We start from the raw sequence: 15,065 nt of genomic DNA on the forward strand, positions 1-15,065 counted from the left end.
GCATCATTAGCACAGGTTGGGGGGGGGGGGGGAGAAAGAAACTAAAATGAATTCTTCAAGCAGAAGGAAAATGATTACAGGAAACACACTGAAATGCAGGAGGTGACAACCAGCAATGGAAAGTGAGCGTGCTGGTACATCTAAACGAACACTGGCTTTTACGTTAGTAGCAACGTTAGTTAAGGGAGTTATATATCTATTTATGTTAAATACACATGGAATTGGAATGCACAGTCACCAATAAAAAATGGTAGAAAGGGTAAAATGGAATCAAAGTGTTCTAAGACTCTGAAGGGTGAAAATAACAAAGCTTTCTCAGACTCTTATAAATCAGGAATGCATGCTGATATCACAAGGATAACCACTAAAAAAAGAAAGAGTAAAAGGATGAATAATAGCAGAGGCGAAAAACTGGAAATTAAAAAATACTTGACTGATCTAAAAGGCAAGGAAGAAGAGAAAAAGATATAAAACAGGTGGGACAAACATCAAAAGAATAGTAAGATAGTAGATAAAATAAAATCCACTTATAATTAATGTAATGCATTAAATGTAAATAAACCAGTCATCCCAGTTAAGCCTCCCAATGATCATGTAGGCACTATCAGCCCCATTTTACAGGTGAAGAATTTGAGGCACAGAGAAGTTAAATAATCTGCCAAAAGCTGTCCAGCTAGGGAGTCATTCTAACCTAGCAGCCTGCCTCTGGGACCTGAGCGCGTCACCCCCCTCCAAAAGCCCCCCCCCCGGGCCCCCCTCCACCCAACACTGTTTTAGATCAGTGTTCCACAGACTGCACCCAGATTCCTGCAACAAGCTCCTAACCCAGGCTCGCTGATGCTACATCGTTGCCATGGTGACCGTGCTAAGGCACAAACTGGATCTCATCTTTCTCCTAAATTAAAAATTTCTCCTGAATTCTCATTTGCTTCACGACAAACGTAGTAGGTCAATAAAGGTCCTTCTAGATGAGGCCTCTGCCAGCCTCCCTTCCCCCTCCATCTACTGCTTCCTGCCTTTTTGCCCGACATTCCAGGAAAATTGGATTCCTGGGGTTTTTGGAAACTATAAGCAGTTTCCCCACTCAACAATGTGTGAGCTTTGTTCCCATGACCCCTCCTCTGTAAAGCTCCTTTAGGCTCAGTCCCTCTCTCCATCCCTATTGTTATTATAATGTAGGAATGGCACTTATTCCCTGAGGGCTTTTTCAATGCCAGGCACTGTCCTGGACTCTATGGGGAATCTTCCTATTTAACCCTCACAACTCCATGACAAGGTACTGTTCTTCATCTTCCAGATAGGAAGGGGACTCAGAATGGTTAAGTGGATTACTCAAACAAATCCATTAATTTGGATACTCACTACTATATGCCTGGCACTCTGTCAGGTACCAGGAAAAGAGCAGTGAACAAAACAGGTAAGCAAGCCACAGAGCTGAGCATATATACATGCGTACAGACTCTATGTTGCATATATATTGCACATAGACTGCATACAGACTATATATTGCATATTTATTGTTTATAGACTGATGTAGCATATATACCATTGCATATAGACCAAATATTACGAATATACTGAATACATTTTATGTTGCAGATAGACTATATGTTGCATATGTACTGTAGATAGACTGATGTTGCATATATATTGTAGGCGACGTTGCAGATAGACTGCACATAGACCTTGGTAGTTGGTGACAAGTTACATGAAGAAAATAAAGTAGGGAGGAGGGAGAGAACATGAAGCAGGTTGCAATGTCTTAAAACGGTGGTCAAGGAAGGCCTCACGGAAAAGGTGACATCTCAGTAGAGCCATGAAAGAGATGAGATAGTCAGGGGGTCAAGTTGGTTACGGATAATTAACATTTCAGTGCTTACCCGCCACACCATTTACTCATTGCTCTTCTCTCAAGGCATCGCCATGTTCTCATCCCTCTTCCAGCCCACTTCCTGGAATTCTGCCTAGAAGGCTTGTCTCGGAGGTGCCCACAGGGCTCATTCCCTCAGCATTTGGGCACACAGGAAGCACTGCTAACTGAAGGAATCAGGACTTCAATTTTGAGTGCCACAGTGAAGGGGCACTCTTCCCACCACAGCCTTGTATGGATTTGAAACCCCGGAGCTGGCGCCGCCCATCCTCAGCCACCCTGCACTACCTCCACAAGTGCCTTGCCTTCCCCACTCTCTGAAGGGATGACGAATCCAACACGGTCCCTGAGTCTTGGGAACTCGATCTGTATGCTGTGGGCCTCTGTGGATTCTTCCAAAGCAGAGGTGAAGTGCAGGAGAGCCTGGTTTCACTCACATCACCTTCTCACTTCAAGAAAAACTAAGCTGTTAGAAATACAAAGAGCAAGTCAAATTAACATCACATCTCTGAACGTTCATTAAGAAATGAGGTGCCAGGCCATCAGGCTATATGACGTGATGCAAAAACCTATCACTCTGGGAGACAGCCCTGGTCCTCTCTCCAAGTAGCAAGTGTTGACAGGGGATGAGAAACATGGCTAAGACCAGACCAAATCAAGACTGAATTCCAGAGGGTTCTAAATGAGATACACCCAACCCACCCAGAGAGAGGTGATCTCCCAGGTGACCTGGGTGGAGATGCCTGAGACCCAGGTCTACAAAAAGGAAAACCAAAACCTTCACTTGGGAGAATGCAGGAGCATGCCTCAGAAAGAGAAAAGGGACACTGAGGGTGGGGAACAGGCCTAAGCCACATCCTGCAGAGTTACAGTGGCCTAGAATCACTCCCTGGGCATACAGAAACATGTGGTCCAGGGCCCAGGGCTTTATATGCCTTTGGCTTTTTCCGGGAAGACTGACAGAGGACAGAAAGGTGTACAGGGAGATCTAATCATTCAAATTTTTAAAAATAATCTTCCAAATTCTATGGAGACAAAATGATCCTTAAATATCTGCAGAACTATTAAATCTATGTATTTCACGACATGCAAATACTTTCAGGCATAATGAAGCTTCCTGAATAATCAATCAGTGTACTACATGGTTAGACTCTTTAGAGAACCTAAAGCAAAACTTTACTATTCAAAACTAGAGAGGTTTGTAAGTGCTGCACCTCGGTTTTAGGGCATGTGGTTCACATGTGTCCTGGATTAGGAAAGGTTTCCCTGCCTTAATCCTAAATCATCATGCTGTGCTTTAGAAAACAAGATCTCCTCTATGACCTCCATTTAATAGTTTCCAGGAAAAATGATGGCTGGTGAGGTACTCATATAAACTGAAACCCCTGCTTACTGAAAATGCACTCAATTCATAATGAATAAGCATTTCAACAGTCAGGCATAGAACACACATGCACTAGACTTTTAAATTCCATTTCATGATGGTGATCTTTGGTGCCCCCAAGTGGTCATAAGTAATGTGACATCCTCAATAGGGAGTCCTGTCCTAAGGGGAGGTAAAGACCGTGGAGAACATTTTATCAGAACAAGACAGTTAAAAAGGAGGTTATCCGGACACAAGAGAGGGCACAGAAAAGAATGGCTCCTTCACTGGAATTAAGCCAGACTGTGAGTTCTTGCTCGGCCCCATGGCCGAGGACAATCTGCCTCTTGGAAAAGTGGGAATAATAATCCCCAACTGTGAAAATTAAATTAAGCATAGATGTGATTTTTTTGTTTTAAAATTTTACATATAGAGTATCTATATCCTTCTGTTAACGTGCTTTTTTTCATTTAACACTACGGTTCTAAAGAGTTTTGTAGAGATCAGTGTGGTACAAAGATAATTTCTGCTTAATTTTCAAGGCTAGTCAATACCAAAAAGATACATGTTACTAAGGGGGAGAAAGAGGAATATGGCTTAAAGAGGGCATCATGTAATAAATTTATTATATTGTTACATTTTCCACTTTTCTCTTAATTCCAACTGTATACTATATAATCAACTGCTGTTCCAGAAATAAAACGTTTTAAACATAAAAATATAAATTTTGCTTTTTAAAAGTGCATATACCTGGAATAATAAAACATACAAATAAATAACAGAAGTCAGTGACACATCTCATGCACTTGTTCTAAAATAATTTAAAATGACACACTTTTCTTCGGCCTCAAGGAAAGACATCCTGCCTTCCATTATTACCGTACAACAAAACAAGAAAATCATACAGAAATCACTACGAATGGTGCATGAACAGTACCAAAGCATTGCGTGTACAGTGACAGGACATGCAGCTTGTGAGACAACTACACAAATTCCAGTGTGACACTGAGGAGTTCAATGAAGAAACGATTTTGGTAATGGGGCTTGAATTCGATTTTAACCAGTGGTGAGAGGCACAGTTGGTGAGCAAACCGATAGGGAACATAAACACATATCCGAAAGGCCTACAGAAGAGAACCTGAGCTTCAGAAAACACTGGATCTGCCTTCCCCTTTGATGTCATGACACCACACCACTTAGAATAGCACCTAGGAAACCATACTGCCTTTTCACCGTCGCAACAGGGAACTCTGCTTCAAGGGGCTTTTCTAAAGGAGGATTTCCAATTTGGATTTCTACTTAGATCTTCACTCCTTGAAATGTTGCAAACACCAGGTAAATTGTGTGTTTTGTTTTGTTTTGTTTTGTTTTTTTGGTAGGCAGCATAATGCTCAACAGGATGAAACCACCTGAAAAAGCATAGCAGACTACTTTGAAGATGTTGTAAGTGCAGCTCACCACAGATCAAAAGTAAATTTCATTTGCCTCCATAGGTAACATTATTGCCACATTTTTAGATGAGTATTATTTGATTTTTTTTTTTAATTACAAGAATAAATACTGGGGGTTACTAAAAAAAAAAAAAAAGACTCCAAATAAAATGCTTTACAGTCATTTTAAAAGTAAAATCACTTCTGAAACTACCCTGTGGAGAAGTAGAGAATGAGCTAACTAGGAAACTAGGTGGCAGCCTGGAGTCGGCTATTTGTAATTACTACAGAAACAATTGTTCCATCAAAATCAGGACAGGTTCTCCAAGCCACTGAAGGCTTCGCTTCAGCATTTTTAAACTCAGGATGACTTCCCTACTCCCCTGTGGGTCTGGTCCTGTGGCGGCATCCAGGGAAAAGGCTCTGGGAAAGATGCACACCCCACAGGGAACTCTGTCTGATCTAGCAAACTAAAGACCACCAAATCCCACCAGAGTGGCAAAAGTGCTGGGCCGCCCACAAAATGCTCCAAGCTCCCAAACAGGGCTTCAAATCAGAAAGGCTCCCTTATTTCAAACAGGATGTTAATATCAGTAATTCTCAATCTTTTTTTCCTTTCTTCTCCAACGAAACAGAGGAGTCTGAGTCACTCCTGAGTGCTTCACATGGCAGTGATTCTCACCATAGGGATGGTGTAAGCACAGTGGTTCTCAGTTCTGACTACATATCAGAAACCCCCAAGAGCTTTAAAATGTACGGCAATTTCTGGGACCTGCCCCTATACTAGTTAGAGCAAAAGCTTGGGAGTGGGACCCAAGCATTTTTAAAAGTTCTCTAGATGATTCTAGTGAATGCTGGGTATCAGAATCTCAGACAAGTCATTCAGAAGAGGCTTAACAGAATCTTGGGGAAAGTACACGTATGAGACTCAAAAAGCCTCCCGAGCCTGCAATGGATCTCCCTTCCCTCCAAAATTGGGAAACACCAGTTTTTAAATGAATGTGAGATGGATCTAGAACCTAATCCACTGTAGACTGCTACCATAAGTTCCATGAGCTTATTCTTATTGTGACCAGTGGCTGCGAAGCTCCACAGCTTTCCAAAACAGCTCTAAGTCTCTACAAAAGCATTTTAAAATTGTTAGCACTATTAGAAGCCACATTCTCTCCTTGTGACCACGATAGAACCCTAGAAGATATAAAAAATTAAAATCTATAGAAAATGGCAGGTTATTTTTAGAACAAAATACTTCAGGAAAGTCTTCAGGCTAAATACAGTATATAAACCCGTGTGTGTTCAACATATCCAATTCCACTCGTGCTTGCAAAATACTTATTTTCATACAATCTTGCCAACGATAAAAAAAAATCAGCAAAGAGAAACATGTGCAAAGCAAAACAAGAAAACATTCATGCTCTTCTCTATTGATGATTAAGCCACATGTAAAAAATTACAAATTCAAAAATAGAGCTCCATAATCCAAGAATCGCCTTTTTTAAAATTCACATTTAGTGTACCCCACATTTTGTATTCGTTGTTTGCATAGGTGGTAAGAACATGCTTTCTGGGTTAGGTGGAGGCCATGCAAAATTGTTTTCATTACTTGGGGTGGGGGGTGCGGAAATGACCGGTCACGCTCAAATTGCAGCTGCAAAACAAACACTTTGAGAGTTGATCAAAAGGCAGTGTGAAACACTAAGTGTTCATTTAAATAAAAGCATAGGATTTCCCCCCAAAAGATGTAGTCAGGTTTAACAATTATGTACCCTTTATGAAAGTAAAGACGGACAGTCTGTGCAGGAACAGCTACTTTCTGTTTATGATACGGGCACTGTTTTGTCAGCAAGTTTTGCTCTTCTCAATTCCAAATAATACAAGTTCAACATGCCTCACAGAATATGTGTTTTATTGAAACTGTGCTTATGATTTGCATACTATCTCAAAAATCCAACCCAGAAACACTAATTATCATAGCATCCAATAATTCTAATAACCTACATAGGAAACAATAACGTCAGCTGTTCAGTAATTTGTCAGAATGAAATGTAACATCAGATGTCAATCTATTTTTAAAAACATGTTTATTTGAAATAAGTGAGCTTTGTTCACAGCTCTTCTCTGTTCCATTTTTCCTAAAGGCTGCCACTACTGCTTCCTTTACATACTGTTCCTACTTTTTAGCATGATAGCTATTTAGAGGGATGGCAATTTGTCCCCCACCCCCCAATCCCCACATCTATTTCAAACAAATGTGGATGACCAAATTCTAATGGAAAGTGATTCTGTAATGGATTTTCAACCGCTAACTCGTAGAGACAGCTCAGTCTGAAAAAGTGGATGTAAGAGTAAAATGTCTCTGAAGATGAAGAAGGGCACTTTTGGTTTCCAGAACAGGAGAGACTTGCTCAAGAGGACCACAGGCCTTGGCCGGTTCACCAGAATCCACCTGATCTTTTTGTTCGGGGGACCGTCACTCCATCTAGGGCCTCACCGGCATCCCCTGGTTCATCGGCTGTGTTCCCAGGGCTCCTCAGCTACAGCAAATTCCTGAAGCTTTCAGCTTGCCTTTATGAGCAAAGCAGGCCCTCAACGAATGTTTGCAGAATGAATGAATGAGAGAGGAAAGAATGATTGCAAGAGTTTAGGACAGCCTCACAGATAATTACAATGTTTTACCAGACCACAAATATGCCCACATCCATTTCTACTGGTCCAGCAAGGTATGACTTACTTTCAGTTAGGCTGCTTTTAGGATGGGAAAATACAAGGGCTGGGAGATGATCTTGAGATGACGTGAGCTTAGCAGTTTCTTTGTGCTTCCACGTTATATAAGAGATTACAAAGGCAAGGTGTAGGGCTGTCTTAAGGAATGGAATAGCCTCAGTGCACTGCATGTTTACAGGAAAAGAAATCAAAAATAAAGTTTTTTAAAAGCAAACAAACATTACAGAGTAACACTACTGTCAGGGATTATTCTGTGTCCACCAGGAAATGACTGCTCTAGTCAGGCCCACTCAGTTGTCAACCAGAAACCTAGGCCCACCATCCTCAACAGATGATTTTTAACCCCAAAGCAGATGTGCTTCTGTGCCAAATGCTACCAGGAAAATAAAAAGCAAAGCAAACACCAAGTCCCTAACCTACCAAACAACTGAACTGAACCAAGTAATAATTTTCCCATAAGATATTTCACACCTCAAAGAACACCTCCAAACTTCTGGGCAAATCTCCTTTTCTGTGTCTTAAAGGTTATACCTAGTAGTTGGGGATGAGATTTTCATTGTTTACCAAGCACAGAAAGAATAGCTTAAAGTTACCTTGACAATACCACAGTATTTTTTCATTTAAATCTGGAAGAAGGACTAAACTCCATAGACATATAATTTACTGATACTGAAATTTTATTTCTAGATACCATAGAAAATTAAAGAAATTTGTAGAGGTGTTTTTTTGGAGTGTGTGTGTGTGCTTAAGACACTAGACATAATGGGAAATCCATTCCTGGAGGATACAAGAATAAAAATATTTGCCACGTGAAAATTAAACCAGATTCTATTAATGCTTAACTGATAACAGCCTCAGGAAAAGGTGTTATTAAAACCCTCTGTGTAGTCAAACTTTAATTCTAAGACTGTTTCAGAGCTTCAGGTAGGAGATTTCAAATGAGATTTACCTATTAAAAGAAAAAGGCTCAAATCAAACTCCTGCTACCGACGATCCCATTATTGGTGCGTCCTTTCCAGGAAATAAAAGCAACAGAGAAAAACCAGCAGTGGCAAAACATTCACAGGGCTGTTGGTGTGCTGTTGGCAGCAATAACACCACTGCAGGCAGCCAGTCAGCGGCAGTTACACTACGACAGAGGAGAGGGATGCTGCTTTAGGAACCCACAGCCACCTGCGCAGTGAAACAGGGACACCGGTGCGGGGGCGAGTACAGGACTGAGTGCACTGGGCAACAGGCTCACGTTCGATGAGATTCACAGAGCACAAGGTAACTTTCACAAGGCTGAGTATCTAAGTCTTAAATATTGCAAGGGTCTAAAATTCCAGCTACCCTCAACATAAAATGGCCTCCAGACTTGCAAGTTACCTGCTAATGCTCAAATAGCAGCAAAATAAAGTTAAGAAACCTACTGGAAATGTTTCCCAAGAGGTATTTATGGGGAGAAAACAAAACAAAAGGCAGCGCAGAATTCATAGCTGTGCATGTGTATGTGCTCTAATTACTTCACACACAGCAATACTGAAAAGGGAGATTATAAATGGATCTGTGCACCAAGAATTCAGGAAGAACTGGAAAATTTATGAATTTTTTTTAAAAGTTAATATTTAAAAGCATATAAACTTAGCATGCTGTATCTCATGGCAAAGTGACAAATGCTATTCAAAGAGCATCAGGACCATGGCTCTCCTGACATTAAAAAAAAAAAAATAGAAAAATGGAAAAAAAAAAAAAAGGCTAAGAATTTCCAGGATACCTCCAGAAAGCCTGAAGAACTATGATCTTGCTTATCTGTGAGATTTCTGTGAGGTTCCCTTGTTTTCTCACTGACAATGCCAGACGGAACATGCTCCAATCCTGCTTGTGAGTTCTGGGTAAGAGATGAAATCTTAACCACTAAGGAAAAATAAATGACTTACTGAAAAGCAGTCTGTAACTTTGCCAGGCAGATCAGAAGCACACACGTTAATACTTTGTCACACATCACTCCAACACACCATCAACTGACTTTTGGCATCAGGCAACATCTTTCCTCTCCCCAAGGTATAAGAAACGTGGCCATGTGCACCCAGGGCAGCATGGAGCTGTTGGCTTCTAACACAAGGAACAAGCAACACCAGAGAAGGGAAATGGTACAAATTCATGCATCCGGTTCAGAATCCTTTTTTTCTTTCCAGGCATCTTTCAAAGGTGTTAACTGCTCTACTACATTTCAAAATCCCAATGGCCTTAGCTAGCAAATTTAGAAGGAAAACAAAATTAACTAGTGACTGGCTTTCTGGCCGTCCAACTTGCCACCCCTTAGGACATCTCCAAAGAACCAAGATAGCGTGTAGTACACACATCTTTGCAGTTATGAAGGACTTCATTTCTACCTCCAGAAACTTCTATCTGTGGCAGTTGGAGAAAGGACAGTCACCCACAGGCCACCTTCTTGGTTAACCCTCTTGCTGATGCGCATCCACCCTAGACTAGCTGAGTATATACCTGAGAAACATTAGTGTTAAAATATTGCCCTTCACAGAGACTGGTAGATGGGGCCAAAGTGCAGAAAGCAACAGTCTTCTCTCGGTTTGTTTGTTAGTGTCACAGTTTTTAGAGCTCCTGGTGCCACACGACAATCAGCTGTGAGGACAAATCCTGCTCAGATGAAACCCAAGTCAAATAACTGATCCCTCTACAGTACACACTAATGACAGCTTAACTGGTTCACAGGTTTCCAAACCCTAGTGTCCAACGAAAGTCATTAGAGTTCTCTAGAAAGAAATATGTACAATTGCTAAAGGGACCGCCCAGGGTCTCGTCTACAATGATCCAGTTAGCTTGGTATCAATACTTTGCCTATGGCTGTTATTTGGTTCAATGGCAGAATAAGGCGACGCTTTTAACAATTTGCAGTTGAATTCTACACACACACATACACACACATAAACACACACGCACACACACTCGCACGTCAGGCACGTGACCTAAAACATATAAAACAAAAGCATAGAGGGCTTTGGTGGGGGGGAAGGGGTTCTAAATAAATAAACATCTTTACAGATAAAACACTTGGATTGCAGAAACATCACTGAGGTTTTTGAGAAGGCCGTGCAGAGGTTTGCATGCTAGAAGATAACTTTTTCGAGGATTTCTCAGCAGACTGCCTGCCACCAGGAGATGAGGGCACTCCAGAATCTAGCTGGGAAGACTTGGATTTGCGAGCGGACAGCAGGGAATGTTTAGCGGAAGCAGGGTCCTTAGAGACAAGCTGCTCTTTTCCAACTGCACTTGCATTTGGCTGCTGGGAACCTGCAGGCTGGTAGCCTTTCTCTGCCTTGTCATCCATGGCATTCTTACTGGCCAACTTGGCAGAGCTACTGCCGGCCTTCTTGGAGAGCAAGGTTGTTTTGCCAAGGTCAGTTGACCGCCGGGTTTCCTTCTGTCTCAAGGCCGACTTGAAGAAGGATAGCCCCTTGTCCTCTGACTTGCTGTCCCTCTTCAGACCAGCCTTCATGCTTGTGTTGGGGGAGCGCAGACTGGCCATAGAGGAGCTCCTGACGTGCTTTCCGTCTCCTCGGCCCTCCCCCACCCTGGCTTGGCTCACCCGAGGGGAGTTGGGTTTGGAGCTGGAGGTGACGCTGGCTCTGTCGGAAGCCAGGCTCTGTCTGGAGCCCTCTCTACTCAAGCTCCTGTCTGAAGTCCTGCTCTTCCCAGGAGGGAAGGGGCCCCTTGCAGCAGGGCTGGGGGCTTTTTTGGCAGATGCGGAGGAAGGAGTGTAGGCGAGGGAGGAAGAGGACTTCTGCCTCTGGGGTGAAGGAGATGACACGGAGTCTTGGGATCTGGGGGAGGACTCCTTTCTAGGCTGGGCAGGGCCAGGAGAGGAATGCCGTCCACTGGCTCTGGAAGAAGAATCTGCTTTGCTTCGGGAGCGGGAGGGCTTTATAGAAACTTTTACAGGAACAGGAGAAGAAGGGGACGTACTTGAAAGAGATGATTCCTGGCTTGCCAAGACTGGTCTCCCCTTCCGCAAGCTTCTATCTGGCTCAGAAGCGCCTTTGGAGCTGGGAGAGCTCTTGGCTGTGCTCTCTGGTTTCTTTGCAAGGGAGCCTGGGTGGCTCGTGGGTTTCACCTCTTTGACTGGAGAGCTGTCTACAGAATCGCTCTGATCCACATAAGCAATCTGGTTATTATTATCAAAAGGATCGGAGATGGGGGGCACGCAATCCCCTTGTGCTGAGTTTTTGCTCTGTGTGTCTAAAACACCGGAGTTCAATTTGTGGGTGTCTGATTCATCTCTGAACACGCCTTCCATGACAGCCAGAGGGGCCCGACCCACAGCCTTGTGCTCACGTCGGCCGTGACTATCACTTGGTTCCTGGAAACTGCTAGAAAGGTTCCTCAAGCTGCCAAAGCAAGAGATGGAGACCTTATCATCCACCGCCTCCCCGATCTTCTCCAAGGTGGAGGCAGAGGTGTGGATCGGAGAGTCTCCTGAGAACCGGGAAGGAGAATTGGAGCGCATCTGCAGCTTAGCAGACAGGGACCAAGAAGGTCTAATGCAATTGTCGTTAACGGCCAAGGGGCTGGTGACAGAAGATCTGGATGACAAGCTCTGACGCTGGACGCTTCTCACGAATGGTCGAGTTGAGAAACCTCCTGAATGCAGCAGAGAGAACAGCATTAAGCTACACCGAAAACATGTCTGAGCCACACCTTAAGATACTGAAGATGGAAGGAAGGCAAGCCTGGTGGAATGACAGGGGCATGACCTTCAGGGCCAGCATGTCTGGGGTCAAGGAGCAGCCACACAACTGCAACTTCTTGGAGTTCAGTCCCCTATCTATAAAATAGGGACATTCCAACTCAGGGATCGGCAAACTATCGATCTTCTTTCTGTACGTCGGGGGTCAGGAGACCTCCCTTGGAAAGGCCCAGTTAACACTCTAGGTTTTGTGGGCCAACCACTCAACTCTGCCACTGCAGCACAAAAGCAACCAGAGAAGACACATAAACAAACGGGAGTGGCTGTGTTCCAATAAAACCTTATTTACAAATAAAGGCAGAGCTCATACTTGGCCGACAGGCTGTCGCTTGCTGATCCCTGCTCTAACTCACAGGACTACTGTAAGAACTAAATAAAATCCTGAAAGTCCTGTGCCCACCTGGCACTCCACACATGCACAGTAAATGTGAGCTACTGACCCAGCTAAGGACATCCAGAGCCTGAGCCCATAGAAGTGAAGTCTCTGCCCGAGATTACACAAAATTAGAGGCAGAGCTAATACAAGAAACACAAACCCTTGCCCCCAGCTCAATGCCACATGCAGCTTGGCCTGTCATTATTGAGTATAACAGCAGATCGGTGAAAAAGAACAGAGACGATACACTCCTATCCTGACTTCAAACTTCTAGAGATGACAATCATAATTAGAACAATACACTCCTATCCTGAGTGATTTCAAACTTCCGAAGAAAATGTTCACAATTAGAAATACATACTTCTATTCTGAGTGCCTTAAAACTTCCTTCCAAAGAAAAGATTCTAAATTAACTTCCATACACACTTGGTACTGTGGCTGCAGTATTTATAAAACTCTGTCCAGATAAGATCCTCGGAGACAGGCTCTGTTCTGTGGGCACCCCCCGGCACCACTGTGATGATGATGCTTAAGAGGATACTGATCTCACCAACTACACTGTCTAAAAACAGACCAGGGGCAAACCAGCTTACTGTTAAAACAACAGTGAATTCTAAGTTTAAAAAGCTGTGTTGAGAAAAACCTCTACCTGAAAAAGCAAAGACTCAGTGGTCGGATTTTCATAAAGTATCAGGAGCTTGTTAGCAATTCTGGCCCAGTACTCTTGTTATTTTACAAAGAAAAAGGCAACAAGCCAGAAAAGCAAGCGGGCCTGGAGCTACAATGAGGCAGACCTCCCTGGCCTGGCGCCCCGTCCACCCTCCTGCAGTTTTCCTTCACTCCATGGTCTCACAATTACCCATCACTAGATGCAGATTACAGCAACCGACATGCTGGCTGCAGGCTTGGGAGATGAGTCACTGTCCTCATTAGAGAAGCTGAGCTCACTCTCACCTCCTTCAGCCTCAATGCTAGGGCTGCCTGATCCTTCCTGCACCACCTGGGGTTCCTGTCAGAACTGAGGGCTGCCATTACTCAAGCATAAGTGAAGGTAAAAAACAAAACAAAACAAAACAAAAACAAAAAAAACAAACCCAAAAACAAAAAACCAAAAAAACCCCATAGTTCTATTTGTATTGTGTTTCCCCAAGTATCCATACTGTGACCATCTTCAGAATTCTTTTATGCAGAGTCAAGAGTTTCTGTTCTAGATGCTTCTGCACTTAAAAGAACATGCCACAAATTCCTGTAAAGGAAACAGCAGTGGAAAGGGGAAAAGCTGAGAGCCGGGAAGCCCCACACTGGGCGAGCACAGCAACTCCTCGCCAGGCGGCCCTGGGCAAAGCACTGAGCACTTTGGAAAGCGCTCTGAAAGAAATGTATCCCTTATTGTAGAGTTAAAGCTCCAGCCTCCACACTAAGCCTTAGAAGTAGAAAATAATGAAGTACAAGGAGAAACTCATCCTAGAGCTCACAGAGGAAAAGCGAATAACCAGGTTTATATAAAATGGTACTTATGACTGTACAGCCACACAGCCCTTTTACCTTCTCCGACAATCTTCTTGGGGCCTAGCTCCTAAGCGTGAGGGACCCTGTGCCGTGTCCGTGAGATGCCACTTTGGAAATCTGTCACAAAACCCATACCCACCATCGTCTTCACTCCTCTCTCCGGTCATCTCCACCGACTCGGATAATGAGGCCAGAGAGGTGCGTCTGGAGGACGCCGCGGAGGTCACGCTGGCTTGCTTGCTCCCCGGGAGCCGGCTCACCCAGTGTTCACACAAGGAGGAGCTGGTGGAGCCTGCAGTAAAGGAAGCAGGCACTGGGGTCAGGCTGGAGTCCCAGGCTGGCTCCCTGGCACACACTCGTGTGAAGGGGCAGCGCCTGAGCTGGGGTGGCCTGTGTCAGTCTTACCTCCCAGACCCCTGCTTGAATATCCCATCAAGATGCAAAGAAGGAGGGCAGACTAGCTCATGTTTATAGTAATAAAATGCAAGTATTGGCATGGACACTTCATAATGCAAAGTGCAAATCTTAAGTGCTGGCAACAGAATCATCTATACTCATTCTGCAAATAGTTATTAAGCACCTATTGCCAGGCACCGTTCTAAGTACACACAGTAAAAATTCTGACACAGAGCAAATAAAAGTGGCAGTGCACCGTTATTTCTTAGCTTGCTTTGTGGAATTGTTAAGTCGTTTTCACAATATTAACATACAAACACATAACATGCACACACCTAAGCTGTATGTCATCTGTACTGTCCATTCCAGGGATGCCCTGAAATTCCAGAGCAACACAAACTGTTCTTGAAACTGAGAACAAGACTCAAGTAGACCTCAAGAGGGTGTAATCTCCAAGTGTATCTCAGAATCTGGAAAGCACTGAGGGAAGGCACTAGAGCACTGGAGTTCTCACTCTCTCAACTGGGTGAGCAGCTACTGAGGGGTGGGTGCACTGAGTGGGGCTTCACTCCAGCAGGGGTTCACTCGGTTCAGCGGTTCCTCTTCTCAGCGGCTTCAAGCCAATCCCTCGCAAGCTTCAAGGAGATTCA

At 43.7% G+C, this 15,065-nt stretch overlaps 1 protein-coding gene across 4 annotated transcripts in view; it reads right to left on the minus strand.

The window, feature by feature from the left end:
* Positions 1-3,835: 3,835 nt before the first annotated feature.
* USP31 (ubiquitin specific peptidase 31) overlaps positions 3,836-15,065 on the minus strand; it is a 69,210-nt gene continuing 57,980 nt past the window's right edge. For all 4 annotated transcript variants that reach the window (XM_027043038.2, XM_015067090.3, XM_027043039.2 and 1 more), the window contains 2 exons: positions 14,159-14,311; positions 3,836-12,028 (listed from right to left, as the gene is read on the minus strand). In XM_027043038.2, coding sequence (XP_026898839.1) covers positions 10,458-12,028; positions 14,159-14,311 — 1,724 coding nt within the window. In that variant the 3' untranslated portion in view covers positions 3,836-10,457. The remainder of the gene's footprint in view (positions 12,029-14,158; positions 14,312-15,065) is intronic.

The sequence above is a fragment of the Acinonyx jubatus genome, chromosome E3 (genome assembly GCF_027475565.1).
Source record: "Acinonyx jubatus isolate Ajub_Pintada_27869175 chromosome E3, VMU_Ajub_asm_v1.0, whole genome shotgun sequence".
In the NCBI taxonomy this organism is placed as follows: Eukaryota; Metazoa; Chordata; class Mammalia; order Carnivora; family Felidae; genus Acinonyx; species Acinonyx jubatus.